Raw genomic sequence first — 27,263 nt, 5'->3', positions numbered from 1 at the left:
TTTAACAATGAATTGCATCTTTTATTTTATAACACATTTCACAATGAAGCTGAAGAAGAATTAACAACAGTATGTTTCTAATACTCCTCACTTCTTTCCTTTGAAATGAATGCACTTCAGAACGATACTTCTGTTCTTTGTTTATTGAATCCACATCAGAAAAACAAATCTTAGCTGTACCTTTTCCATCACAGCAGAGGATGATGTAAAAACAGACAGAAGTTCTGCTCTGTGAGTCCTTAGATTAAAATTAAAACCTTCTATTTTTAAAACATCAGATCAATGTTACCAAATTCTTTAAGTCTCCACCTTCCATTAGGAAAACAAAAACATTGTAATTGACATAAAATTGTCACGATTATTCCATTTTACCAGTCACGATTGCAAAACAAGTCAGAGGTACCACCTTCAGACAGGTTATGGCATCAGCAGCAGCCATCATTCCACAGAAATCACATTCTACCCCAGCTGGAAAAGGAAGTTTCAAAATGCTTCTACATGCATTAAGACAAATCTGAATCTTTCAGCTTTTGTGTTCTGAGTCTTCAGAAGTGGTGATTTTTTGCTTAGGTTTGGTAGCCTCGTCCATCAGCTCCTTCAGCTGCCCAATCTGCTCATCACGGAAGTCACTGAGCTTCTCTTCTGTGAGTTGGATCCCAAATACAGCCTTTTTTTTCGAGCTCTGTTTGTCCTCATTAATTTGTTGCCATAACAGCGCTGCATAGTTCTGTGAAGAGAGGATATAAAGGTCACAAAAATGACATCTGCAGGATTCACATCAACTTCTTTTAATACCATTTTACCATACTGCAGTACTCTTCCACAACCTATGCAAATCCACTAACACCAAAAGACAGAAAGTCCATTTCTTTCAGAAAGAACCACCTCAAATGCCCACTGAAGACACAAAGACCAGAGGGTCTTCTGAATGAGAACTTCTCTTGGCCATGTTCCTTTTGGAAAGGCTAAGCTGCACTGCCCCAAGTGAACCTCCCCACTGATCTTCTGAAGGGAAGCACACACACCAGTCAGTGGGATCTCACCTGCTGCAAAGCATGATATATGGCTACTGAAAGAGAACAGATAAAACAAAACAGATACACAGCGTATCTCAAGTTGTTACTAACACAGAAAGGCCATCGGTGTTAAAGAATCTCTGCCTTGGAAGCAGTGCCCTCAGCAAAGCACTCCATCCTTTGCTGGGACATAGTTCTGTCATTTAAGATTCAGCTTCTATGCAGAAAATGCACCATCTTCTACCTGCACGTGAACTGTAATGCGGAACTCCAGATGAAGTTCAGAAATAAGTTTAAAAACATAACAGGGAAGGGGGAGGAAGCTGACGTTTGCTCCTTCAGGAATATACAACAAAATCTGGTGATCACAATCTGTAGCAGGCAATGATAAGGAGTTTTTGCTTTAGCTTTCCTTAGAACTTACAGAGTGTAACTCTACCAATAGCACCTCCTCTAACAGCAGAGCCAAAACAAACCCCTGCTCAGCCTTCTCAAACAAGGAAAATCACTTTTTCCTTTCTTTTTTGTTTTACATATAACTACATCTTCCAAATACAACAAACCTCCTCTGGCAACTGTGATCCAAACCTACGACAGATTTTCCAAGGGCATCTTATTCCAGTTACAGTTCACACTCTGCTCACAGGACGTGAGAGAGGAGACACAAAGCTGGAGACAAACCAGCCTGCAGGCACAGCAGAGCCATGCTCAGCGTACATGAGGCAGCAGAGGAGAGCAGCTGAGCCCAACCATCAGGCTGCCTCGATGCTACAGCATGAGACTGAATGATGTGGATTCTGTAGCTGTCTGCTAAAGAAATTCAGGAAGTATTTCTGTAATCAATAACCACCTTTTTTCCCCAAGAAGTTCACCACCTGAAGTGAATACACAGCTTTCCTCTGTTTTATCAGAATGACACAGGGATGGGTGACAGCTGAGGTTTTAAAATGCCACTCATTAAGGAAAGGGTGTCAGCTTGTTGCTTACAAGGTTGAGAAGAAATCAAATACAAAAATAAAAGCCCCAGCCACCCAAAGAAAAGCTCTGCTCCCTAACAACCAGATGGACAGACTGCCATCCTGCCCAGTACATGCTGACAGGCATTCACCTGATATCCTGATAGGAAACATTGAGCAAAATGTATGATGTAATTATAAGATTAAATAAAAATTCAATTTCCATCTGCACCAGGAAGAATGGCAACCATCTTCTCTGTCTTCTTCGGCATCCTCTTCAAAGATAGGCTTAACGTGTAGAACATTATATAGAGCTGATGCCTTCATCTCTTCCAAACAACCATCTTCACTTGCAGCCAAATTAATGACAACACTGAGCAAACAACAATATCACTGGGCCAGGGCAGAGGCAGCTGCTCAGTGCCCTGTTCAACATCTCAGCCGGACAGTGAGAAATGCTATGAAATGATTTTAAACCCATTCCTCAAGGTGATACCTGAAAACAAGCCTGGCCTGGCAGGCCACTCACATCACTCATTGGAAGTCAACTCCAAATAGCAGCCTTTCAAATTCTTGTTCTGTTGTGAAATGTTACACCTGCTGCCAGGGCTGTAGTGTGAAGAAACGATAATGTCAGTGGACAGCACAGCAAGCAATGGCCTCAGCTTGGTTTGCACAGAGATGCTGGATTTATGTTTCGATACACATTCAGACAGATTTCTGTAGCTGACTTGTTTTGTTTTCTGTTAAGCTAATTAAGTACCAGTTACAGACAAAATATTCAGGAAAGTAGTGTTTAAATGGGGGATATGGCTCATAAAATTCCAGAGCATTAGGACGGTGCCCAAATCTGGAGTCCTCAGTACAGGAGAAATGTGGACCCGTTGGAGCATTTCCAGAGGAGGGCCGCAGTGACTCATGCCACTGGTGTAACGCTGCTCCTGCTGGGAGATGCTCTCAGATTCCACACACAGCCACGGACATCATCGACATCTGAATGGCAGGAGACCAAACGTTTCAGTTCTAATGCAACAAACAACACTTAAATTCAGAAGCTGCAATGAGGCTTCTCCAGGAGAATCCTGCTCCATTTAAATAAAGCACTAGAAATAAGCTCTCTTCATAAAACTATGGCTAAGCTATGAATTTAGCACTTATATACAAGAAAAAAAAATGACAGGCTGATTTATGACAGAAGTCAATGTTTTTTTCTTATGTGTTCTTGATCTAGCATCTCCTTCACTACCAACGCCATAGTACGGCATCCATTAATAAAATGCCTAATACTGAATAGAAGAGGCAGAGCTCTGCAAAATTAAAACAGCAAAGGTAAGCAAGCAAACCTTCTTTATGTCCTGTGTTCACACAGTTTTGCTCTCAGTACACCTTAAATAAAATCCTAGTTCTCCTTGCACGCACATGCAAACCTCTACTGCTCAAGTTAAGCAAACTATGAACTCCGGCTCTTGGGTAGTGAGAGGATATGGAGCAGAGTCCCAGTGCTGCTCATGCACGCAATGCCATATTCATTCACCTGCCTCATGAGATACATTCCATGAGAGCAATTTGGCTAAAAATGCTTAGAGATCTACTTACTACCTTCAGAAAGCTCATACAAGCCAGAAAATCTGCTGTTTCTTTTACATTTCAAATTTCGGACATTCTTGATGTTTTCTCTTAATAAAAGAGAAGCTAAAGATAGAAAGTTACACAGAAGTCAGTGTGTAGGGTCAATAAGTATACAGATATTAGGCTAGAGAGATTATCGCATTAGAAAGGGATAATCAGGGACGAATGGAAAGCCTACCCATGTCCCAGGCTCACCAAAAAGACTCCAAGAGGAGAGATCTCCAGAGAGAGATCCTTCCTTAGTGGATGCCAGCCCTTAAATGGGGTCTAGGAGAGGTGGAGCCTGGCTCCACCCCCTTCTGATCACACAGGTGAATTGCCTTCACCTGTGCTCCCGCGGCTGACTCAGTGCTCGCCTCAGGTGATCAGAGGTTCAGGCCATGATTCAACAGTTCCCATACACAGTGTGTTAAATATGTAAGTTTTGTTCAGAGGTTTGCTATATGCAAAACCATGAACACTTATAAAACAGGCCGGGTACCTTATAAGACCAAATCCAAGACAAGTCCAACATCAGGGAGCAGCTGAGAACCCATCCCACTGAAGACATCTCATGCCCCAAAAGAAAATGCAGGTTGAACAAAATCCTATCTTTTCTAATTAACAGACCAAACTGTAATTAATGAGGAGCTCTAGCCACAAGCTACACGAAGAACAAATTCTACCACTTGCAATAGAATTTTGTAAAACTGATGAATGTTATGTGTCTAAGAGAAACTAAACATGTAGACCTGGGCTGTGCAGGGTGACACACTTCTTCTTCAACACATGATGAGCTGATAAACCGTCCTTCAGACATGTGGGTCTCATCACTACATTCCTTTCTCTCACTGGCTTCAATCAACTCTCTTTCTTCTGGTAAAAAGAATGCATTCGTTAGTTGGACTTTTTTTGAAAGAAAAAAGATCAAAAAAATACCTTTTATCCTTGAATGAATCTGTAATCCCTCCTCTGGAGTCTGTTTCCTGTTTGGGAACCCTGCTGAGGTCAGACTCAGCAACACCTTCAAGTGAAACACGTGACCAACAGATTTTCAGTTCCTCTTTATCCTCAGAAAAGTTTGAATTTGATAGCATTTTCATTTCTGGGGGGTAAAAGACCACGTCACCATTTCTAATGCACAGGGCTAAAACAGATTTCTGCAGTACAAAGTCATTGCGTTGTAAAGACTGGAAACAACCAGAAAACTTCAAAAAGTTTTCTAAAAGTTCATCAGGAAGGAAAAGCCAGGAGAACTTCAAGAACATCAAGTTTTCCCATGAGATTCGGGACGGATGCTAAACCAACCAAAACTTCAGGGCAGTGACCGCAGTAACGCAGAGATGCCCATACTGCACCCAGACTGAGCTGGTACCATACGAGCTTGGTGTGTTTGGTTGCTTACTCGTTTGCAGCTTGGAAGGAGAGAATGAAAAATTGTTCAGCTAAAATGGAGCCAGGGAATGTAATTATGTACTACTTAGTAATCAGCACGGAGAATTATTATTTGATCAGGAAGGTACAAATGGACTCCTTTTTTAACACAGTTTACTAATATTGTTAAACTGGAAGAAATGACATTTATTTAGAGAAATGTGAAAAAGGTTCAAGAACCAATTCAGCTTCGCTTACAGCTCAGATGATATGTTATTTTAATTTCCTTTTTCATATAAGACTTATGAGATCACATGATGAGGTAAAAGTGGAAAGTTTGTGGCTTGACCATCAAGGTAAACATATACCAATTGCCCCATTAGAGTATATCAGAGTGACCTAGGTGTCATTTGTGGAAAAGCAAGCTGTGATTAATCATTGCTTTCTGGATGTACAATACCAACATAAGTTTTATGTATCAAAGCCAAAATTTAGCTCTCAAAAAGCTTTTTGCATCATCTGATAGCAGTCACAGCCTTTAAGATCATCTCCACTTAGGTTAATAAGTTTCATCTCAGGTCTTAAAGAGAAAATTTGAGCTCATTCTAGTGAAGGAGAACAGAATATTCAGCATGCAAGGACCATGAGGATGATCCAAGGGCTAGAGCATCTCTCCTGTGAAGATCAGCTGAAGGAACTGGGCTTGTTCAGCCTGCAAAAGAGAAGGCTGCTTGGAAACCTCACTGCAGCCTTCCAATCTTGAAAGGGAGATTACAAACAGGAGGGAAATAAACTTTTTACATGAGTACATAGTGATAGGACAAGGGGGGATGGTTTTAAACTAAAGGAGGGGAGATTTAGATTAGAAGTCGAGGCAAGTTTTTTACTGAGAGAATGGTGAGGTGCTGGAACAGGCTGCCCAGAGAGTCTGCGGATGCCTCATCCCTGGAGGTGTTTAAGGCCAGGCTGGATGGAGCCCTGGGCAATCTGATCTAGTACTTGATCTAGCAGCTGGCAGCCCTGCCTGTAGCGGGAGGGGGGAAGGCTGGAACTTGATGTTGCTCAAGGTCCCTTCCAACCCAAGCTATTCTATGATTCTATGATTTGTGACATGCTTGATAGAAAAACTCCTAAGAAGAAATAAATTGACCGATTCAGTTCTGAAAAGAGATCAAACTGAAATGTAAACACAGCACAGGAAATGGAACATGAACAATGGACTGGAAGTAAGACCAAAGAGATGGTCACAAAACTGAGTTCCAGTGCCTTGCTGAGCTCCTGTGATGCTCCTCTTTCCTGTGGACAGACTGCAAAATTCAAGCTGTAAGTTCCCCTCAAAATAAGCCATAAAAGAATGAAAGAGGAAAAAAAAAAAAGAAAAAAAAAACCCTTCTCTGAAGCACAGACCGATGTTTAGAAGGCTCTTTAAATTGGTACTAGAGACAAAAATACTTGGAAGAGAAATACATCAAAACCCCACTGAATTTAATAACATAAGAACTGAAGAACAGAACACACACACAGAAAAAAATTTAGTCTAGACCTTATCTGTAAGAATTATGATGAAATTACACCATTACTATTGACAAACCCTAAGGCTGCTGTGACGGGACAAATAAGCAAAGGACCAAAGAAGTCACACTTCTTTCAAGAGCATTGTCTCACATTTTTATATAATCCTACTAAATCCTCAGCAATGTGAAAGATGCTTATTTATCAGCCCGGGTCTGATTTCAGACTTCATGCAGTGCATGGCAGCTCTCCTGTGGTCCTGAGCACTTTTCTCTACTCCTGGTACTTTGGTTGGCAACTCCTGTGCTACAGCTTCACAGAAAAGTCAAGGATTCCTCACGTGCTGTTCATATAAAGCAGAGCAAGGGATAAGACCTGAAATGATAGCATCAATACATATATTTTAGAATGTAACCTGTTCAGCACATTAGTTATGCTGCAATATTTCTATCCACATATTAAGCTAGAAAATCCTGGCAAAGTGCTTTACTGCAACAAATTCCAAGATAAATATCAGCAATAAGAACAGATGTTTTAGGTTAAAGAAAACTACAGTCTGTTTTAGAACTATAATCACACGACTACAATTAAAGCACACAATACAAACATCATCAGTTCTTCAGAGGACAAGCACCTTAAATTTGCTGTTATTTCTTTGAGAAGTATTACTTCCAGATTTTCAAAGAAGACAATGATTTCATATCTAGGTATTTGCAAAGGCAAAATAAAGCCTGTTTCCAAGACAACCACATCAGTTTCCAGACTGCCAGCTGCAGAGGACTATATATCCCAATTGATGATACTACTGAAAGGTCTTCCATGCACGTTCTATTCAATTTATACCCAACGAAGCATAAGCATACATATCCAAAAGAGACTTGGTATCCTTATTTTTCCATTACTCATATTCCTATACGCTCATTAGAACCAAAACTTTAATCCAACAGAACAACAATAAAAAAATCTCAAGTATAAACAGAAATTTCATCTGCAAATAAGCGTCTTGCATTGATTTCAATGACACCACAAATAACATTTCTGCTGAGGGTGCACTGGATTTTTCACTGCAATTGACCCACAGAAGAATAATGTGATTGAATGAATTAGGTAAAACCTCATGGGCAATATTTAATAAGCAGACCAGAAGGTCATTAGCATAAACATCAGATCTGTCCCTCAGAATGGACAGAAGCATCCCCAGTTTCAGTTGAACATATTCTATACTCCCTGTTCCAAAGCAAATTTGGCAGCTGAAAATCATAGAAACGTGAAATCGTTAAGGTTGGAAAAGACCACTAAGATCACCTAGTCCAACCTCAACCCATCGCCACCATGCCCACTGACCATGGCCCTCAGTGCCACATCCACCTGTTTCTTCAAAACCTCTGGGGACAGTGTCTCCACCACCTTCCTCTAGTAACACAGGCTGAAATGTACACCCTGCAGTGATATTTAGGGCAGACAAGCAATAGGTCACTGAAGATAATTGACCCACCTCACCAACAAAATGGCGCACACACACACTGCAACGTGTGTTCTTCATACAGCACAATGAAGGTGACTAGCTGTCAATAAAAGAAAGCCCACATACAAGGGGACTCCTATGCTTTCAAGAATAAAAAACATACTGCTGCTGGGAAACACAGGTGAATTCTTATAGGGGTGTTACTTAAGCAAGTATGTCATCCAGTCTAGGAATTTTTAAGTCCTACTCTGGAGAAATAACTCCATGTAGCTAACCAGAATCATCCAGTTAAAATGCAGTCTCTGTTGTTTTTAAATAGCAGCAATACATCATTTCCATGACAATAAATGCATGCTGATAAAATATTTTCCTTAAAGCAACTGACAACATACTGGTTTATATCTGTAAAATCGCACTGCGGTAAAGGCAATTTATTCACACTACTAATGTGTACTTGTTAAAAGGCAAAAGAATGAACCCAATAGTCTCTGTGCTACATTCTGGGCAAGTTCTTTTCAAGTTCTTGCTGCTGAGCACCAGAAGATGCTAGATGACGTTCACATTTTAGATAAGAAATACACTGTGTACATACATAAACTTCCTTCCATTAAATAAACTGCGTAAAAAAATACTCTATACTCTCTAAGTAATAGAACATATCACAGCACTTCCTTTCTTTTTGTTTTACAGCTCTCAAAATTGTAATGGAAGGTCCTCTGCTCTGCTTTATTTTCCTAAATTATGGTAATATAACAAGCATGCAGCCAGAAAGTCTTCTGATATAATAGTGCAGATGAAAAGGTCAGAGAAATTAAGTTGCCTTTCTAAACATGACCCTAATATTGTGCTGTTTTTGGTTTTGTTTTGTTTTTTTTCCTGTTTGCTTTTTTTTTTCCCCTGTTTGTGGAGATTGAGAAACTCAGAAGCATACAAATCTAATGTGGTTTTTAACTTGTGGTCTGCAGATTTCAGTACAAGCTCTGAACTATTTCAGAAATTGCCAGAACTCTTCAGTGAAGAAAGCAGATGCAACATTAGTATATTTAAGTGCTGCTGTAAAGGACACATCTCTACTGTGTCAAAACCTCCAGATTTGGGGAACAAAAAAAACTCTGTCATCATCCACAAGCCACTCTCTATCTTTCTATCCAAAGAGGATTTTTAAAGCATCTTTCACATTACAGCAAGTAAGGGCTGAGCCGTCACAGAAGAGCAAAAGATTGGAAAGAGGAAGTGCAAAAGGAGCAAGAAAATTTCACTTTATTTATTATGGAATCACAGAATATCCTGAGTTGGAAGGGATACACAGGGATCACTGAGTCCAAATCCTGAGCTGCGGAACAGGTTTCCAAATTCAAGAAAGTACCTGTAGAAAGAACTAATTTGAAAGCACTTCTGAAAAACTCCATAAATTATTCTCTACTGTTTTGGGGAAAATCAAATACATACAAATTCAAGCCTGAACACATTCTCCTATAATCTCTGTACAACACATACTTCAAAATGAACTCATCTAAATCTTGTTTTATTGCTTCTTTTTTGTTTCTGCTCATGTACAAGGTGTTCTTAACATGAGAGGTGGCTTCCTTTGAATTATTATATGAGACAAAAAACAAGGTACGGAAACCAAGTAAGTCAAATGGGGTTGTATTTACTTTGAGATGAATGAAAACTCAGCCAAGAAAACGTTAAGCTTTCACAACAATAATTCAGACTGTCTGCTTACTCTGAAAAAATTTCATGCACTTGGTATGGCTGAACTGGAACATAGGTTAATTTGCTTTACAATTCAAAAGATCTTTAAAAATAAGTGAGGCAACATTTCACAAAAGCAAATACACCATGCTGAGATCACTCAGACTGGCTTAGATCTGCTCTGAGGCTGCCAACCTCCCAGGCACTTCAACAGCCGAGTGCTACGTTGTTCAGCTTCGGGTAAGGCATTGACATTTGGAGCAGGAAGAGCTTCCCTGTATGGATGACAGCAGAAATGGAAAGTGCAGCACATCAGTTCTACCCATGCACTGAAATTCCTGAGATAAAGTACCTGTGCTCTGAGTTAAGCGGTACCATTTAATCATTTTGGTATGGCACATCTGCATCTGTTCAAATGCTCTCTTCACATTAACACGAAGATATTTTTTCATTAGTGTGAATGATAAACATGTCCTTCTTCTACTGCGTACAATGACCTGGAAGAGAGGAGTTTTCAAACTGACTACATATCAAGTTCTAGAAAAATCTCTATCTGCCATCCACTGTGAATGTGAATAAAAATGGGTTGCCTCGCTCAAGGTTTCTACCATTCAGAGAATTTTTAAACTATCCAGATATCTCAGTTTGTGTTTCAAGACTTCTCAACACCAAGGAATTATCTCAGCCTACGTTAGCATGGCTTTACAATGACTGAAGCTGTCTAAAGCAATACAACGCTGTTTTAACAATAAAAACTCGAAGTACTTCCGAGCTGCCTACACGTCAATGACTTTCATCTGCTAATCAAGAAAAAAAATGGAAAAGATCTTATGTACATCTGCTCACAAGTAGGCAGTTCCATCATAATCACAATGGCTTCTTCTCTCATTCTACACTCCGTACAACAGCCTTTAGAAACACCTATTTAACTTAAACTCCCAGCTAAGTGACCACTTTTTAGGCACAGAATTTACCATAGAGTTAGACCAAGACTGCTAACAGGAAAAACTCTCAAATAAGTTACCTGAAGACACCAGCAAATAATCTTAAATAACGTTTGCATCATCTACGACACCCTTGAAACTGCTACTTACCCTTGAAACATACTGATGGTAACTTAGGGGGTTTTAATTACAATCGTTTTAACATGTCTAGTCTAAAAGGTCCAGTGATTTTTTATGTTTAATTCAGTTAAATATGATTTATGCTACAGAAAGTAAGCTGTATTATTAGAAGTAAGCTATATTAGCCCTATAAGGCTATTATACAGGTTTGCATGCATATCCTTGTAAATCTTTCTTTTTTTTTTTTTTCTCCTTTCCCACAGAAGAGCAATGGGATCATCTGCCTTCTACTGTATTCATTTAGGAGAAAAATCCCAAACAGATCTCCTTGTAACTGCTTGTTGTATCCACTATAGGAGTGATTTTAAAAACAATAGCTTTGCAAAAAACAAACAAACAAAAAAAAAAAAAACACCTTTCTTTGCAGAATGCAGTACAGTTTTTTATTGCATTCGGTGGGTGTAGAACTGCCCTGGGAAAGTTCTGCCACTGCTGCTGTCAAAACTATCACATCTATCTGAAATATCGTTAGGATCCCATCTCCCCTCCACAACACTGCCTACAAGCAGTCTATTCACAAATGAAAACAAACAGTAAAGTGACATTACTAAGGAAAAAGGAAACCTCTGGTGAGTAACTTAGTTAACATGTGCCTCTGATGGATCCACGGCCGTACCAAAGGCCCTAATCAGCAAATGGGATGGCTAAATAGCACAAGGGGTCGTGAGAATTCATCTGGCGAAACTGAATGAGAACACCTGAGGGTGAAAAGAAAACATGAAGCCAAATTAATTCAAAGAGCTCATTCGTGCTATTATTTACAATTAAAACCATTAATGCTGTTGCATGCTTTCTGCTAGCCTATTGAATAAATTCAGATGAAGCACTGTTTGATTCCAGTTTAGCTAATGCGTCCTAAAACTGTAATGGTGTCAACTAACTGGAACGAAGTCATCAATGTCACGGAATTGATTTTCAAACAAGAAGTCGATACAAATGCAGATGCTTAATTTAATCCTACCTTTATCTGTTGCTGTGCATTAGAAGTGTGTATTTGTGCAAATAAGTGCCCAAACAAAACATGAAAAAAATAACAGAACTTAAGGATGGAGTCAGCACCCACATCCAGTATGACCCTGCTTTCCAAGTCCTTGCCCACTGCCATAAAGGTTTTTCCAGCAGCTGCACTTCATACTGCTTAGCACGTTAACCCTCATTTCAGCCACATATGTAATTTATACGACTGACGTTGGTTCCATAACATAAAATCTCACAAATTAAAGCACACTAAATGTTGTCGAAAGATGCAGCCAACATCACGTCTACATAATTACATTACATACGAACTGAACAAATAACGGAGTGAAATCAGGCAGTGTGATTTTCAGCTCTTTGGGCCGTTATTCTTGGATGGCAAAGAAGCAATGGGCTGTACCACAGGGGATGCTGACATGTATCTCAAGAGTTCACACTTGCACTTCAGTACCAGCCCACAGTGAATGCAGATTTAAATTATGGCTTTCTGGCTTTTATCACTCTCATTAATTTTGCTTAAACTCCAGAAGCTCTGGGAGTTTTCCCAGTTAACACTGGAAAACTGTAAGTTATATCTTTTCTCCGAAACCATAAGGGTAGGCCTAATATTATTACAGTTTGGATGTCAAAAGATCAAGCGCTATACGCACCACAGTAACAGGCACTTTCAACAGTAAGCTCTTCAAATAAAAAAGCAGGGGTAAAATTGTAACCTTGGGAAAACAAAATAACACCAAGGTTCTGTATCACTAGCAGAAATTAAAACTAATCTAAAAATTCTGTCAAACATCTATTTTTGAATGCTGTGAAGTAAAAGCAGAAGTGACTTGCTGCTGCTACACGCTTACACATCACATGCAATTAATCTCATTAAAGACATGAATATTCTTTTCAGGTAATGGTTAAACATGAAAGATTTCACTTAAACAATAAAAAAAAAAGGAAACTATCTCTAGTTCCCAAAACTTCCCAAACTCTTATCTGATTAATACAAGATATATCATCTAAATCCCAAATGGAAAAATGTATTAAAAGCAAGAAGAAACAAATTCTCAGCCCCCTCCAAGCAGCAGAACCTCAGGATTCTGCCAGAGTGTATTGCAGTAATTTTAGCCCAGTGCTTAAGAACATGCAAAAAAACTCCACAGCATCTAAGAAAATGAACATTTCATCAACTCCCAGTCAAAAGTAATGCAGCTGCCCATTTGAAAACCCAAAGGCAATGCAACAAAAACCAATACAAGAAGCTTTTTCTGCCACATGAGACTAGCACAGCATCATAGCAGATGCCAGACTGGGAGAGCTACACGCTGGATCTCACTCAGGCCCTTTGGTCCAAGCAGTCTCAGCTGGATCTCACTTGGACTATCCAGTCAGAGCAGTTTGGGCCATCCATTTAAACAGAATGCATATGCAGAGAGTCTGACAGAGGCAACCTCAGCAAAGCGGTGGCTGAAGCACAGGCTGCACGAGGAGGGATTGAGAGGCTGCACTGCTCAGCATTCAGAAGAGCAAGCCCAGGGCATGAGCGTGCAAGAAGGGGAATATTTCCTTTCAGCTGACTTACTGAAGCCATATCAGAATACCAGCTTTCTGTGAATGTATGTATAATCTAGTTTTTACAGCAAGTTTCCATCTCACTCTTCCGTAACAAACTCAAAACTTCAGTGGCAGAGATTTCCAGAAAAGAAACAGAAGGCATTTATCATTTTCCTCACTAAAACAGCCATCAAAGCTTTGCTTGTCCAATAAGCAAGAGGAAAGAAGAAGAAAACCTCCTTTCTACTTGAAATACAATGCACATTTTGCAACAGCAGCCACAAAGTATCAGATCAACATTTACATGGAATCAAGCACACCTTCAATAACCTCTGAAAGTGTGATGGGATTCTACTTAGCAAGCCAAAATGAAACAGTAAGAAAACTAGCAAGCATTTAACAGATGCCTTCCCTACCTCTGCCAGCAGTGCTACAAACTGCAGCATGCTGGAAACACATTCTTTTGTCCAACATACTCTGTACCAGAAATACAGTAACTGTTTAAGCATTGTTTGCCCCACTGAAAGCTCTTCAGTGAATCTGTTTGCTGGGGTCCTATTTCACCATCCAGGCAGCCAACACCTCGTCATGATCGATTTTGCTCCTCCAGCTTCACTCACCATGCTCTGATCTGGCCACCTTCCAGCCTAAAGCATCTCAGTGTCCTGTCACCACGGCTGTGCCACCACCAACTCAGGGAGAAACAAGGTAGCAGTCACATCCTTGTTTTGACCAATTCATTAGTTAAATCTTATTTCACATCTTGAGTTTTGAGATACAGACAACCTCTGCTGTTTCATGAATGCATCCCAGTATGTCTTTCTTGGTAGACAGGTCTACAACTTGGCCATCTTCTTTTCAACACATCTCTGAAGGTTTTGTAAGGGTGTGTCTTACTAAAATTCACACAGCCTTGTGCATCTAAGTCATTGCCTTGTTACAGGTTCTCAGCAATCCTGACACAGGCACCTTTCTGCCACACAGAATCCCTCCAGTGACACTTCTCAAGTCCCAAGACTTCCAGTCACCACCTTATTCAATTAGAATACCGAAGAAGAACAGAAGCACCTTACTCTCTTTGCTGCCACTTCCCTGATATAGGGTTTATCCCATCAGCAGGAAACAAAATCTTATACAGCTCCATTTTAAAAGATAAATATTTAACTGTTTGCAGCATGGACTGTTCTTACCAAGGAAAACAAAGACGATACAGGCAAACTGCCACCAACATTTCTAAGAAACATTTCTAAGAAAGAGCCACCACAACTATTTTCCTCTAGCTGGTCAATTTTGGGAAACCAGTCTCCTGCTTTAGGGTGGCATCTGCTGGCAGACAGGCACCTCATTCACCAATCTTAAAAAGATAATAATCATCACTGCTCACATTTTTCACAAAGCAGCTTTCACTTCCTTCTTGATGGAGAGCACAATGCTTTTTCTTAACAACGAAACTTCTTTCAGGTACAACAAAGGTAGTACTGCCCATGAACCTAACACTGTCCATTGAGTTTCTTTTCATCAATTAAAATCAGCAGCAGAACCAGTGAGAAAAAAAAAAAACCAAACACAGCTATACAAGATCTCCTTTCTTTAAACCACTAAGGACACAATACACATTCACTGTTTCATTAAAACTTTTCACATCATGGCTCTCCAACTCTTACAGTAACTCACCACAATGACTGTTAAAAAGCTCACAGGTATGCTTCGCTGCCAACAACCAATTGAATTTAAAAATTCAAGAGGTCCAGCAAACAACTGGATATCATATTCTGCCAGACACCTTCAAATGAATTCTACACATTAAAACAAATGCAAACTACGATAAATGAAATAACTACACAGAGCAAGACATGAAATTTCAGAACAAAGCAGAACAAAGCAACATGCTGGTACCATGGCCTAAAGCTGACCTATGTTTTCCACATGATGCTTGAGGCGAAGCAAGACTTGAGGTGTCTTCACGGCTCCAATGAGGAGGACTCCCTACCTGCTCCCACAGCAGCAGATGCCTGTGGCTGGAAAGCAGAGAGCTGCTGCGCATAGGAATTGCACCTCCGTGTACACCCAATATGTAGATGAGGCATGTTCAGGGATAGGGGCACAATGGGCCCTTTCATCAGACCAAGAACACTTGCTGGAAAACTTACTAGTGATCTAGATAACAAGAACTCAGAAAGAATGACTGGCACAGGAAAAAGAAATAAAGAACAAAATGCAATACAGTATGCCAAAAACATGCATCTATTATGGAAGGAGAAAGCATTTAGCTAATAAACATATCAGAGAAAGGCCTAAAGAGGAAGAACAGAAGAAAACCAATGACACTCAACTGTTTGATCACAAGACAATGAGTACAACAATGAGTTTGAAGAACTCCAAGAACTGTCCAGCTCCAGGTAAAAAAGGGACTCTTACCATGACAATGTCTGTCAGAAGGGTAGTTACACACCAGCAGTTGTTAAGTTCCTCAAATGTGGTGAGGATTTTTTCACTTCAGTGTAGCAGCAGATAGTGCAGGGTGTTTATGTCAGATTAGTTTGCTGTAGCAGGTTTGACTCATCTACAGATCCAGCTGGGAGAAGTAATCTGAGTAACGTGAGGGAGGTAGGAGCAGATTACGAGAGATGTCTCTATGGAGAGATAAGACAGGTTTCTCAAACAGGTTAAAACCAGCAAATTTCAGCACTATCAGGAGTCAGCAGGTAGAATGCCAGGGAAACACAAAGAGGGATACCAGAGTGGTGTGCGTCCCCTTTTCTCCAACAAGGGATCAGAGGGCCACCACCAAATATGGCAAACTACCTGCGTAGGTATCAGCTTTTGCTGCCGGAGTAGCAAACTATTCTGATGCAAATCTAAACCAGAAAACACCACTAAGTATGATTATGGCCACACCAGGTAGAAAATACGGTATAATTTTTGAATTAAAAAAGCCTTCTCAAAATCTTCAGCAGTATTTTAATGAATTTATAGTTTTCAATAAATAACAAGAATTCACACTGTGAAAATTCCAACTAATTTATATTAGAAGATTCAAAATCCTACTTGTTTCTAGTAGATAAATGTGCCTTATAAATGTAGATATTTGCTGCCATCATGCGTACACTTCAAAAACTGCAGTCTTATGAAGGATAATCACTTCTGATGTATCACCAAAGTCTAAAATCAGCCATCAAACTACAAGTGAGGGCACTATAGACAGAAGTCAGAAGGTGACAAAGCCTGAAAGATTGCAAATGTAGTACGAATTCTTCCATGAAGACAGACTACACAGATGGTATTACTATACCTCAAACAGCACACAAACTCAAGTCAATTACATAGCCCATATGCCTTCCACTGTGCAACTGAAAAAGGCAAAAGCGTGATTAGGAGCTCAGTGGCATTTTGTGGTCTAGAGAAAACAAACCAGTTGCTCTGATTTATTCTATGCAGGTTTTAATACTACCAACAGTATTCAGTATCTTCAGTCACGACTGCTACAAGGAAGCAACAGTCATGGGGAGTTGTCTTAAGTTCCTACCCTTTCATCATGCTTCCTCTGGTTCAAATTCAGAAAAGAAAAATGTAAAAAGAATAAAGAGAAAGAGATCATATTGCAGTGACCTAATCACCTGTTAATTCCTTCCAAATTGTGGATAAGAATAATTCAGGAAGGAAAAAAAAGCATAAAATTAGTGCATCAATTTTGTATCATTCAGGAAATCGCATGTAACAAGGGAATGTGCATCTACTTTGGGAAATGGTTTTAAACTAAGAGAGGGGATATTTATATTGGATACAAGGAAAATGCTTTTTATGATAAAGGCAGTGAGGCACTGGCACAGGGTGCCCAGAGAGATGGTGGATGCCCCATCCCTGGAGACAGTCGAGGTCTGGCTGGACCACACTCTGAGCAATCTGATCGAGCTGTAGGTGCACTGCAGGGGAGTTGGACTAGGAGACCTTTAAGGGCCCCTTCCAACTCAAATGATTCTATGATTCTACTGCACTAGCCATTCTTGAAAGACGGGTACAAGATCAACCTAGAGGTTTAGCCTGGTAAGGTAAAAAGAGCATCATGCTGTCTTTTGCCTTTGTCTGCTCTGTTTCTCACTAGTACCTCTGCAACAAGAAATGAGCATATTATCAGCACTCAAGCTCCCCACATGTCACTAAGCCTAAAAATACAACTCAGTAAAGTCTGTTTGTAGTATTACTTGTAACTTACTTCTGTACAATGAACAGTTCATTTAAAAAATCTCATTGACATTAAGTTCTGGAAATGACCTTTAAAAACCAATAAATTCAAATGTTGTCAGACTCTAAGATTAAATAAATGTTTCATACCATACCCTTCCAAAAAAAATGTAGTTTTTAATTAGCAGCTTCCAGACACAGAAATAAAAATGTTTTGCCAGAAATTTGCTGCTCAGTGTCTTCCAGGAGTGAGCTGCAGTATGAATAGTAGAATATCAATTAGAAGACGTAAGTACTTAGAATCAGCTTCAGTCTTAAAACACACAAAGCTTCTGGCACTGTGAAACACAGCTAAAACAAAATAAAGATTGATAAAGATGCTACAAAAGACAAGATGATGAAGCTGAAATCTAAGGTTTGGTGTCTTGTCGAAACTGACCCTAACATTAGTAAGCTGTATAAGGGAGCCCTGATGGGACCAAACATATCAGCTGTACAATTAGACGTGCTGCACAAATTCAGGGCTTTAAAACTCCTCCCATCTGTACAGAACGACTTGTGCAGATACCTGGTATGATGCTGAAATGTGAAAGAACAATTCTGAAACCAAGATTTAGATATGCAGCAGATTCCATTTTAATTCACAGATAAATATCAATTCTGTGTCTGCGCACAAACAGAGCAGAAAAGCATATCCATACAGTGCATGCAATTACAGCACTCATAATATTACTGCAGTAATTACAAAATACACTACTTGACAGCACTTGTGGAAAGTTGGCAGTGTTTATACAGTGTTGACAGTGGAAATGCATTGAAAACATAGTAACACCTACCACGCTTATAAACACTACAATCTGGCAGTATTCAAACAAGTGCCAAACAAATGCTAGAAGGAAGGTATCAATTAAACATAAACAACCAGAAATTCTTATAAATTTACAAATGCAGTTTAAACTTGATCTGTCTGTTTGACCTGCTACACTGTCTTAAAATACAAGGCCAAAAGACTGGTGGATATGTTACCGAGGTATTTTCTCCACCTGCAAACTTAACCTGGTAAGGATTTCCAGACCTGTATCAAATTAAACCTTTTGAAATGTCTCTCACAGAACGCTGATAAAGCAGAATCAGATTAATTTGCGGCAATTGAATAAACCACTAGAGTCAGAGAGTACTGTCTGAACGCATACCATTAATATAACTGATCCCTGATTATTACAACTTCAATATAAAAAAAAAGAAATCTGGAGGCTCTCAGAGTTACGTGCTGTTAAGTGTATAATTTACATCCTTAGGCTTTTTATTTCCTAAGTTTCAACCACATACACAAGTATTACAATGCTTCACATACCACAGCTATGTATTTGCTGTGCATCCCTTGGCTTAGATAGAATTTTATACCGCCACTAGATGGAAACCTGAATTACCTTTTAAAATCATAACTCTGCAAACATCCCATTCCTGTGTGTGTTGCTACAACATCTGACATTTTTGCCACGCTCCTATTAAGACACCTAATCACAAGTTGGCTGATACAAAGCTGGATTCATCAAAAGTTTCCACAAGCAGGCAGCCACAGAACTTGCTCTGATGCATATGGATCTGCAAGCATTAACATAACCATCCTTGCTCATCTCCCAAGCAAGTGCTATTGAATGCAAGGAGTGAACTGTCACGTGTATTAAAGATTCAACCTGCTTATACAGCAATCTCAGCTTCTCTACCCAAGTTATAATTAATAAAACTTCCCGTACAGTTCAGGCTTAATTAATCCCACACAAAATATCATAGACACTGCATATACTTTGTGAATGTATACAATGACCAAATTATCTAAGATTTATAAAACTATTTGCACACCACGTATTTATATAAAGTTCCACCACTTCAGTGGCATTTACTCCACAATTTACAATAACCTGAGGTGACTGGCAGCCACGACCATCTGCTGTGTCCCCAGTAGTTCGTACAGTGCTTCTTGCTGTGTCAAAACAGTTGCAAATAAAAACTGCTTCTAGCAGACTGGCACAGCTATCAGGACAGCCATTGCACTAGCTATACGCACAGACACAACAACACATATTATCATAGAACCAAACAATGGTTTGAGTTGAAAGAGATCTTAATGATCATCTAGGTCCAACATCTTGCTGTAGACAGGGCTGCCACTCACCAGCTCAGACTGCCCAGAGCCCCATCCAACCTGGACTTGAACACGTCCAGGGATGGGGCATCCACAGCTTCTCTGGGCAGCCTGTGCCAATGCCACACCATCTTCTGAGTGAGGAATTTCTTCCTAACATCTAATCTAAATCTCCCCTCTTCTAGTTTATAGACACTCTCCCTTGTCCTATTATTATCAGACTGTGTAAGAAGCCAGTCTTCCTTCTGTTCATAAGCTCCCTTTAAGTACTGGAAGGCTCCAGTGAGGTTTCTCTGGAGCCTTCTCTTCTCCAGGCAAAACAAGCCCAGTTCCCTCAACCTTTCTTCATAGGAGAGGTGCTCCAGCTCTCTGATAATTTTTGTGGCCCTCCTCTGGATCCACTCCAACATCTATGTTATGGACACCAAGCCTGGACACAGTACTCCAGATGGGGCCTTGCAAGGGCAGAGCAGAGGTGAACAATCACCTCCCTCTCCCTGCTGGCCACTCCTCCTTTGATGAGGCCCAGGAAACTATTGGCCTTCCAGGCTGCAATTGCACACTGCTGGCTCACGTCCGGCTTTTCATCCACTAGAACCCCTCAATCCCTTCTCAGCAGGGTTGCTCTCAATGAGTTCTCCTCCCTGAGTCTGTACTCATAACTGAGATTGTCCCAACCTAAGCACAAAACCTTGAACCTGTCCTTGTTGAACCTCATTCAGTTCACATTGGCCCGCTTCTCAAGCTTGTCCAGATCCCTTTGGATGACATCCCCTCCTTCTGCCATATCAACTGCACCACTCAGCTTCATGTCATCAGCAAACTTGTTGAGGGGGCACTCAATCCCACTATCCATGCCATTGTTAAAGATGTTGAAGAACACCAGTCCCAAGACTGACCCGAGGGACACCACTAGTGAATGGCCTCCACCTGGACATGGAGCCTTTGACAGCTCTCTGGCTGTGATCATATAACCAATTCCTTGTCCAGTAAATAGTCCACTCTTCAAATCTGTATCTTTCCAACTTAGAGATAAGGGCTTGGTGTGGGACAATATCAAAAGCCCTGCACAAGTCCAGGTAGATGCTCTTTCTTTGTCCACTGACGCTGTCACTTTGTCCAAGAAGGCCACCAGAGTGGTCAGGCAAGATCTGCCCTTGGTGAAGCCATGCCGGCTGTCTTAGATCATCTCCTCATCATGTATGTGCCTTACCATAGCTACAGGAGGATCTGCTCCATGCTCTTCCCAGGCATAGATGTGAGGCTCACCAGCCTGTAGTGCCCCAGGTCATGTTTCCTCTTTTCCAGTCACCAGGGACTTCACTCGACAGTTATGGCTTTTACAAATATGATGGAGAGTGGCTTGGCAACCACATCTGCCAGTTCCTTCAGGACCCTGAGATGCACATTATCTGGTCGCACAACCGGCATGGTAACATGATAGAAGCATTAAGAATACCAATGTCAAAGCTTCTGAATTTGAAAAATAAAGTAAAGGTCTAAAACAAGACCTCAGTTTTGCCTTTAAGTCTTAGTTCCACTAAGTCCAGACCACACTATTACTGAAACAGGAAAAAAAAAAAAAAAAAAGTGGTATATTTCCATACAAGTTAAACCGAGCAACTTAATCAAACGGCATACCACACCAACCCAGAGCCAGAAATACACAAGGAACTGCTGGCGTCAGAGTGGGCAGAGGAATCTGATGGAGAAAACACTGTTCTCTAGCTGACAAGCACTCAACGCCCATTCCCATGAGGTGCAGACCCCACACATGCCAGGCTGCTCCTTTGTGTCAGGAAATCCCCAGGCTGTTGGAGCTTTAGCAGAAGAGAAGTGGGCTCCCACTCCTGCTTCTAATCCTACACTTGAAGGAGCACTGGAAGGATGGGAGTAAAGCCAAGGAATTTCATTACCAAGAAATGTTACAGGGATCCATTTTGGTTCTTCGGCTATTTGGTTTACTTGTCATTTTTTTGTTGCTTTTTGGTTGTTGGTGGGTTTTTTTGTTTGTATGTTTGTTTTTGTCAGAGGGATCTTTGCACACAAAAGCTGGTTCAGGGAACTCACCAAACCCTGGGTGCCCCAAAGAAAAGCTGCCATCTTACACAGGCAGACTTCAGATCTGGCTCCAGAACAGGTCACCCCGTGTGCAAGGTCAGGGCAGCAGGATGATTCCCTGCATCCGGCCATGTTCAAATCCCACATGCTCTTTCATTTATCAGCCATAACTATTCAGCTTTCAGAAAAGTGAGAAATTCCTTCCTGCTTCTTGAGAGATATCAAAGAAAATAAAGGAAACTGTCTCCAATTCAGTGCTCACAAATTAAGACTCGGTGGCTACCCTAAGTAGCAGCTAAATATGTAAGTCTCAATAGGAATTTACTCTTAATAAGAAGGTTTTCACCCAGATAGTCATAAAAAACACTAAAAGCAAATTCCAATGTATCCGGTAATGTTACAATGAAATATTACTCTTAAATCCTATTTCACAATTTTCATTAAAGTCATAAAATGGCAAAAACCTCGAAGTCATATTTCACTTCCAAAAAAATGTACTTCTTTGTCAGGCAAAGAGAAGACCACTTATATAATGTACTTTACAGAAACTTACAGCATAACACAGAAAGTTAGCAGCAGTTTCAGACTTATGCAGCCTGTACACTTGCTGAAAAGGCAACCCACATGTTCCTGTCCCAGTCTGATTCCAGTACTGGTGACCATTCCTCGTCTGCCCAGTCAATTTGTTTGGACGTTTGCTCTTCAAATTCTCATTTCAGCTTCTCAGTGTGCTTTTGAATGCCAGAAGCTTCAAAATAAATCAAGAAGGGGGAAGGAAGATCATACTAGCCAAAAGAAATAAGAAGCAAAACATTTGTGATACCCAGTCACCAGCAGAAAGAGATGCTTCACAACAGCTGTGTCCTGAGTGATATCATGGGTCCATGCCACAGATCATTCCAGCAAATCAAACACTGCAAGTGCCGGGCAAAACTGAAAGCAAATTTGATGAATGACAATTACTTTGATCATTTCTGATATCACGTTAACTAGAAAAATTAGCCATTCTTGAGAGGCTAAGTGACCAGTTCCCAGACAGAGAGATACAGTTCCATCTTAATTTTGCCAATATAATGCCCAGCCATATTAACAGGAATGAAAAAGTCACCTTTCTCCTGAGCGTACAGCAGCAGATGCCAGCTCCCCAATCAGTCTCAGTTAATTTGAAAGCTTATAAAAAGGCTTTCTGAGTGAAGAGAGGCCAAAGCATTTCAAAGGCAATTTATTCTACCTCTCTGATGTGAGAAAATGTCGTGTAATTCTGCAGAATGATTCTGCTCATCTCAAGGTAGTCCAGACCTTCCAGTCTACAAGGTCAGACTTTTTAAACAAGGCAAGGATGAAATTACCTATTTCAAAATTAAAAGAAGAATCACTTAAATGATGTAAAACAAACAAATACTTAAATTACTTAGCTGAATATTCTACATTATATCATTTGTAACCTGGAATGAAGCAATCAATATTGCCTTAATATTACCTATTCTTATGTAAGCATTCTCATCAGCAACCATACGATTTAGAAGACTGTTGAACTAATTCACTTACCATATCTGTCAGCATTAATTCAATAGCATTCCAAGGTAATAATCACTATCAATCTAATTATATCAGCCACCTCCTGTAAATGAGTACCAATTATTTTAATTAAAATATTAAATATTTAGAAAATAGGAAGGAGCATATATTAATAATTGATACACTTAATTTGAATCTACCTGAACAGCCATGATTCCTGAACAACAAAGCCTGCTTTCTTTGCAACTCCCTGTAATATTTGCCAGTGGGTTTCAAGAAGCAAAGCATTAATCCAACAGAAATGATAGGAAAAACACAGTTTTCATGTTTTTCTACTTTTATACAAGTGTGCATACACCTGCAGAGTATTTCTACCAGTTCTGATTCTCTAAAGAACTCTTCCAAGAATATTCAAAGCACACTTCACCTATTTTGTAAACTCAAACAAGTCGGTCTGGATTTGCCATAAAATGGCCTTTTCCACCAACACAAATTGTGATAGAACAACAAATTTCCCCCTTTCTCTATAAACCAAACAAGGAGTTCTTTTCCCATCTCTGTTAATGGAAAGTGATACTGCAGCAATATTAGGGCAGCACAGGAATTCTTCCAGAATCATCCACATACCGAGGTAATACTATCTGGGGGTCTTTTGAACACTTATTTCAATTTCTGTTTAAACTTAATCTAAGAAATCTCTCTTCAGTGTTCTACTTGTGCTTCTGTGCACTGTAAGTATGTTCAAAATGACTGCACCCATTTGAGAATTAGAAGGTCCATTCTGGCTCTTCACTGAGATTTGGGTTCTTCCTTACTGCAGGGTAACAGAACCTAATATTAAAGAACAGCAGCAATTTTAAAAGCTACAGTGGCTTGAACGTCCTGTAAAAATAAAATTCCTCTAATGGTTCTTCTTAGCACATTTAAAAACAAAAGGTTACAGTTTTCACCACGTTTCACAAGATATAAAGGGAATCTGCTCAGTTTATTTTCCCAGATAAACAATCCATGCGTTCAGTTCCCTTGAAGCAGCATCATGAATTAAACAGCATGGTGAAAAAACGTTTGGAGCAACTCTAATGTCTGATTAAAATGCTAGGCAGTTTACTAAATAATTAGTAAATACAGATCAAATAAGAGGACAACAACCTTACAAACGCAGACTATGCACTCAAGCCAATGACCCTCAACACATCCCATATCTTACTAAGAGCTCAGCTCAATTTCTGTTTTGCAGAAGAGCATATTCAGGCACTTTCCCACACACAAGGTCTGACCCTATCCATAAAGCACCGTAGAAGTTTTAACAAGAATCACAGAATCATTAAGGTTGGAAAAGACCACTAATTCCATCTAGTCCAACCATCAGCCCACCACCACCATTAGCATCTTGTTCTTGCCTAATCCAGGTCTTCTACAGAGTACTTCAGCTACCTGCTTCAGGCCTTCAGGGCCCACAAAGCACAGCATGCTGTGAGAGGCACAGTCCCAAAGGCCAGAAATGTGAAGGTCTGATTTGGAAATTCCACCCTTGAAACAGATAATAATCTGGGAGAGAAAAATCCCGGAAACAAAAGATTAAAGGAAAGATGAGAAGAGCCACATTAACCATGTGCTAATACATCCCAGCATCTTGTTAAGAGAAAGGCGTATTTGCAAAGTTCTTACTGCTCATGCACTCAAAACAGTTATTAAATTAGTTTCATTTCTTTGAATGTATCATAACTAATAGCAATGCATGCCAGGCTTCAGAATTCACATTCCGTTCCTCATAATTTCATTTTTCCCAGTTTTCTCTGTAATTTACTTCTAAAACATTTTTAAACTGAGAAAGGTGTTCCCTATTTGTTCACTTCACAGAAATGGCTAAAAATATCTCAATGTAAACACTGTCTTCCTTTTAAAAAAAGTATGTTAAGAAAGATTTTACCACTGAAAATAGTAACCTGTAACTCATCTTTTTAGCTCATGCTAAAACTGGAAACAGCAAAGCAGAAACATCTGAGCACTATCAAATTGCAACTGAGAATTATAATAGCATCAGCCACTTGCAAAGCAGATACAAAATTTCCAATTTCAGCCTCAATCAGTTGGTAAGTGCCAAATAAAATGGACTTCTTCCTTTCCTCTATGGAGGATACCAGCCAGTACTCTTCCTCCCCACTCCTTACACCCGTGTTGGGTTAAGGGATCAGCACTACTCCCTGCATTTTAGCTACTCCATAGCTAACAGACAGATGGCTGGGCCAGGTCTCCTCCAGCACCCCTCCATCCATCAGCCTGCAGCCCTGCATACCACCTGCTCTGAACAGCTCCCAACACAGAGCAAAGAACAGAACGCAATTTTCCTCCACAGCAAGGAAAATAATTTTGAGAATAAAAAGACAAAAAACCTAATATTTCAATGAGTATGAAAATTAACTGGAAGCTTAATTGTCTATAAAATCCTAGAATCTTTTGAGTCGGAAGGGACCCTTAAAGGTCATCTAGTTTAACTCCCCTGCAATGAACAGGGAAACCTACAGTTAGATCAGAGCCCCGTCCAGCCTGACCTTGACTGTCTCCACAGACAGGGCATCCACCACCTCTCTGGGCAACTTGCGCCAGTGCCTCACCACCCTTACTGTGAAAAAAGCTTATTCTTATGTCCAATCTAAATCTCCCCTCTTTTAGTTTGAAACCACCTCCCCTTGTCCTGACAGACCTTGCTGGAGAGTCCATCCTCTTCCTTCTTGTACTCCCTTTAGATACTGAAAGCTCACTCTCAGGCCTCCCCAGAGCCTTCTCTTCTCCAGGCTGAATAGCCCCAGCTCTCTCAGCCTGTCCTTATAGGAGAGGTGTTCCCTCCTTTGGATCATTTCTGTGGCCATCCTCTGGATGCACTCCAACAGGTCCATGTCTCTCCTGTACTCAGGACTCCACATCTGGATGCAGTACTCCAGGTGGGGTCTCACAGCTCAGAGCAGAGGGGCAGTAGCACCTCCCTTGCCCTGCTGGCCATGCTTCTTTTAACAGCCTAGGATATGGTTGGCTTTCTGGGCCGCAAGGGCACGCTGCCGGTTCATATGGGTATGTCTCTCATCATCGTTTGGATGCTCTAACTGAAAGCTCTTTTCCTTCATGGAGTATCCGTAACATTTCCCTGCTCTGGACTTTTCTAGGGCTTACTGATCTGTCAGCACCTGACTGCACCCGGCCACCTAAAGAGTCCCTCCCTTCTGGTGCTTCTGAAATGTCACAGAATCACAGAATACCCCAAGTTGGAAGGGATCCATAAGAACCACTGAGTCCAGCTCCTGGTTTCACACATGAGCACCCAAAATCCAAACTCTGTGCCTGATAGCTTTGCCCAAACACTGTTTGAACTCCATCAGGCTTGCTGCCTTAGGAACTGCTCTGTAAAGGCAACAATACCAATCAAAAATGAAATACAAGTGCATGTGGAAGCTATTTATACATGTATATTTAGTTAATTGTAATTATACAACTAGCTACACGTGTAGCTATATATATACATATTTATGTAACATATATGCAAATTACACCCCATAATTTCGAATGTTGTACACGCATAGATAGCTAATTATATAATTGTTACATCTTGGTGTGCGCACAGTTGTGGTCACACGCCTACAAGGCAACGACAGACCCCAGCGCTGCCCTGGCCAGGCCCTGGGCTACCAGCGGGGCACGCACCTGTGCGGGGAGCGGAGTGCCCCCGCCACAAGCACGGGCTGCGGCAGCGAGGGGACTACCGGGCTGGGCACGGCCAGCGAGCGCCGCCCGGGCTGCCAGTGTGCCCAGGGCGGCCTGACCCGCCGCAGCCTCCCCCGCCACCCGCGGGGCCGGGCCGGGCAGCCGCTGAACTCCGCTTCACCGGGCACTTGCCTCCCATTCCCGCAGGAAGCGCTGTGCCTCGGCGGGCCCCGCGGCCTTGTGCTTCCTGAACTCCTCCTTGACGTAGCGGTCGCCCAGCTCCCGCAGGGCGGGTGGCAGCGCCCGGTGCAGCAGCAGGATCCGCCGGTAGAGGCCCCGTGCACCACCCGCCTGCGTCCCCAGCCCGCCCGGCATGGCGGCGGCGCAGAAGCCGTC

At 40.9% G+C, this 27,263-nt stretch overlaps 1 protein-coding gene across 1 annotated transcript; it reads right to left on the bottom strand.

Moving 5' to 3' along the window:
* Positions 1-27,263, bottom strand: SDHAF3 (succinate dehydrogenase complex assembly factor 3). Its single transcript, XM_418673.7, has 2 exons — positions 27,060-27,263; positions 1-727 (listed from the first exon to the last, which is right to left on the bottom strand). Exons 1-2 carry the CDS (start codon positions 27,240-27,242, stop codon positions 524-526), a joined length of 387 nt encoding a protein of 128 aa, XP_418673.2. The 5' UTR covers positions 27,243-27,263; the 3' UTR covers positions 1-523.

This window comes from Gallus gallus, chromosome 2, assembly GCF_016699485.2.
Source record: "Gallus gallus isolate bGalGal1 chromosome 2, bGalGal1.mat.broiler.GRCg7b, whole genome shotgun sequence".
In the NCBI taxonomy this organism is placed as follows: Eukaryota; Metazoa; Chordata; class Aves; order Galliformes; family Phasianidae; genus Gallus; species Gallus gallus.
This window is presented reverse-complemented; position numbering and strand designations above follow the sequence as displayed.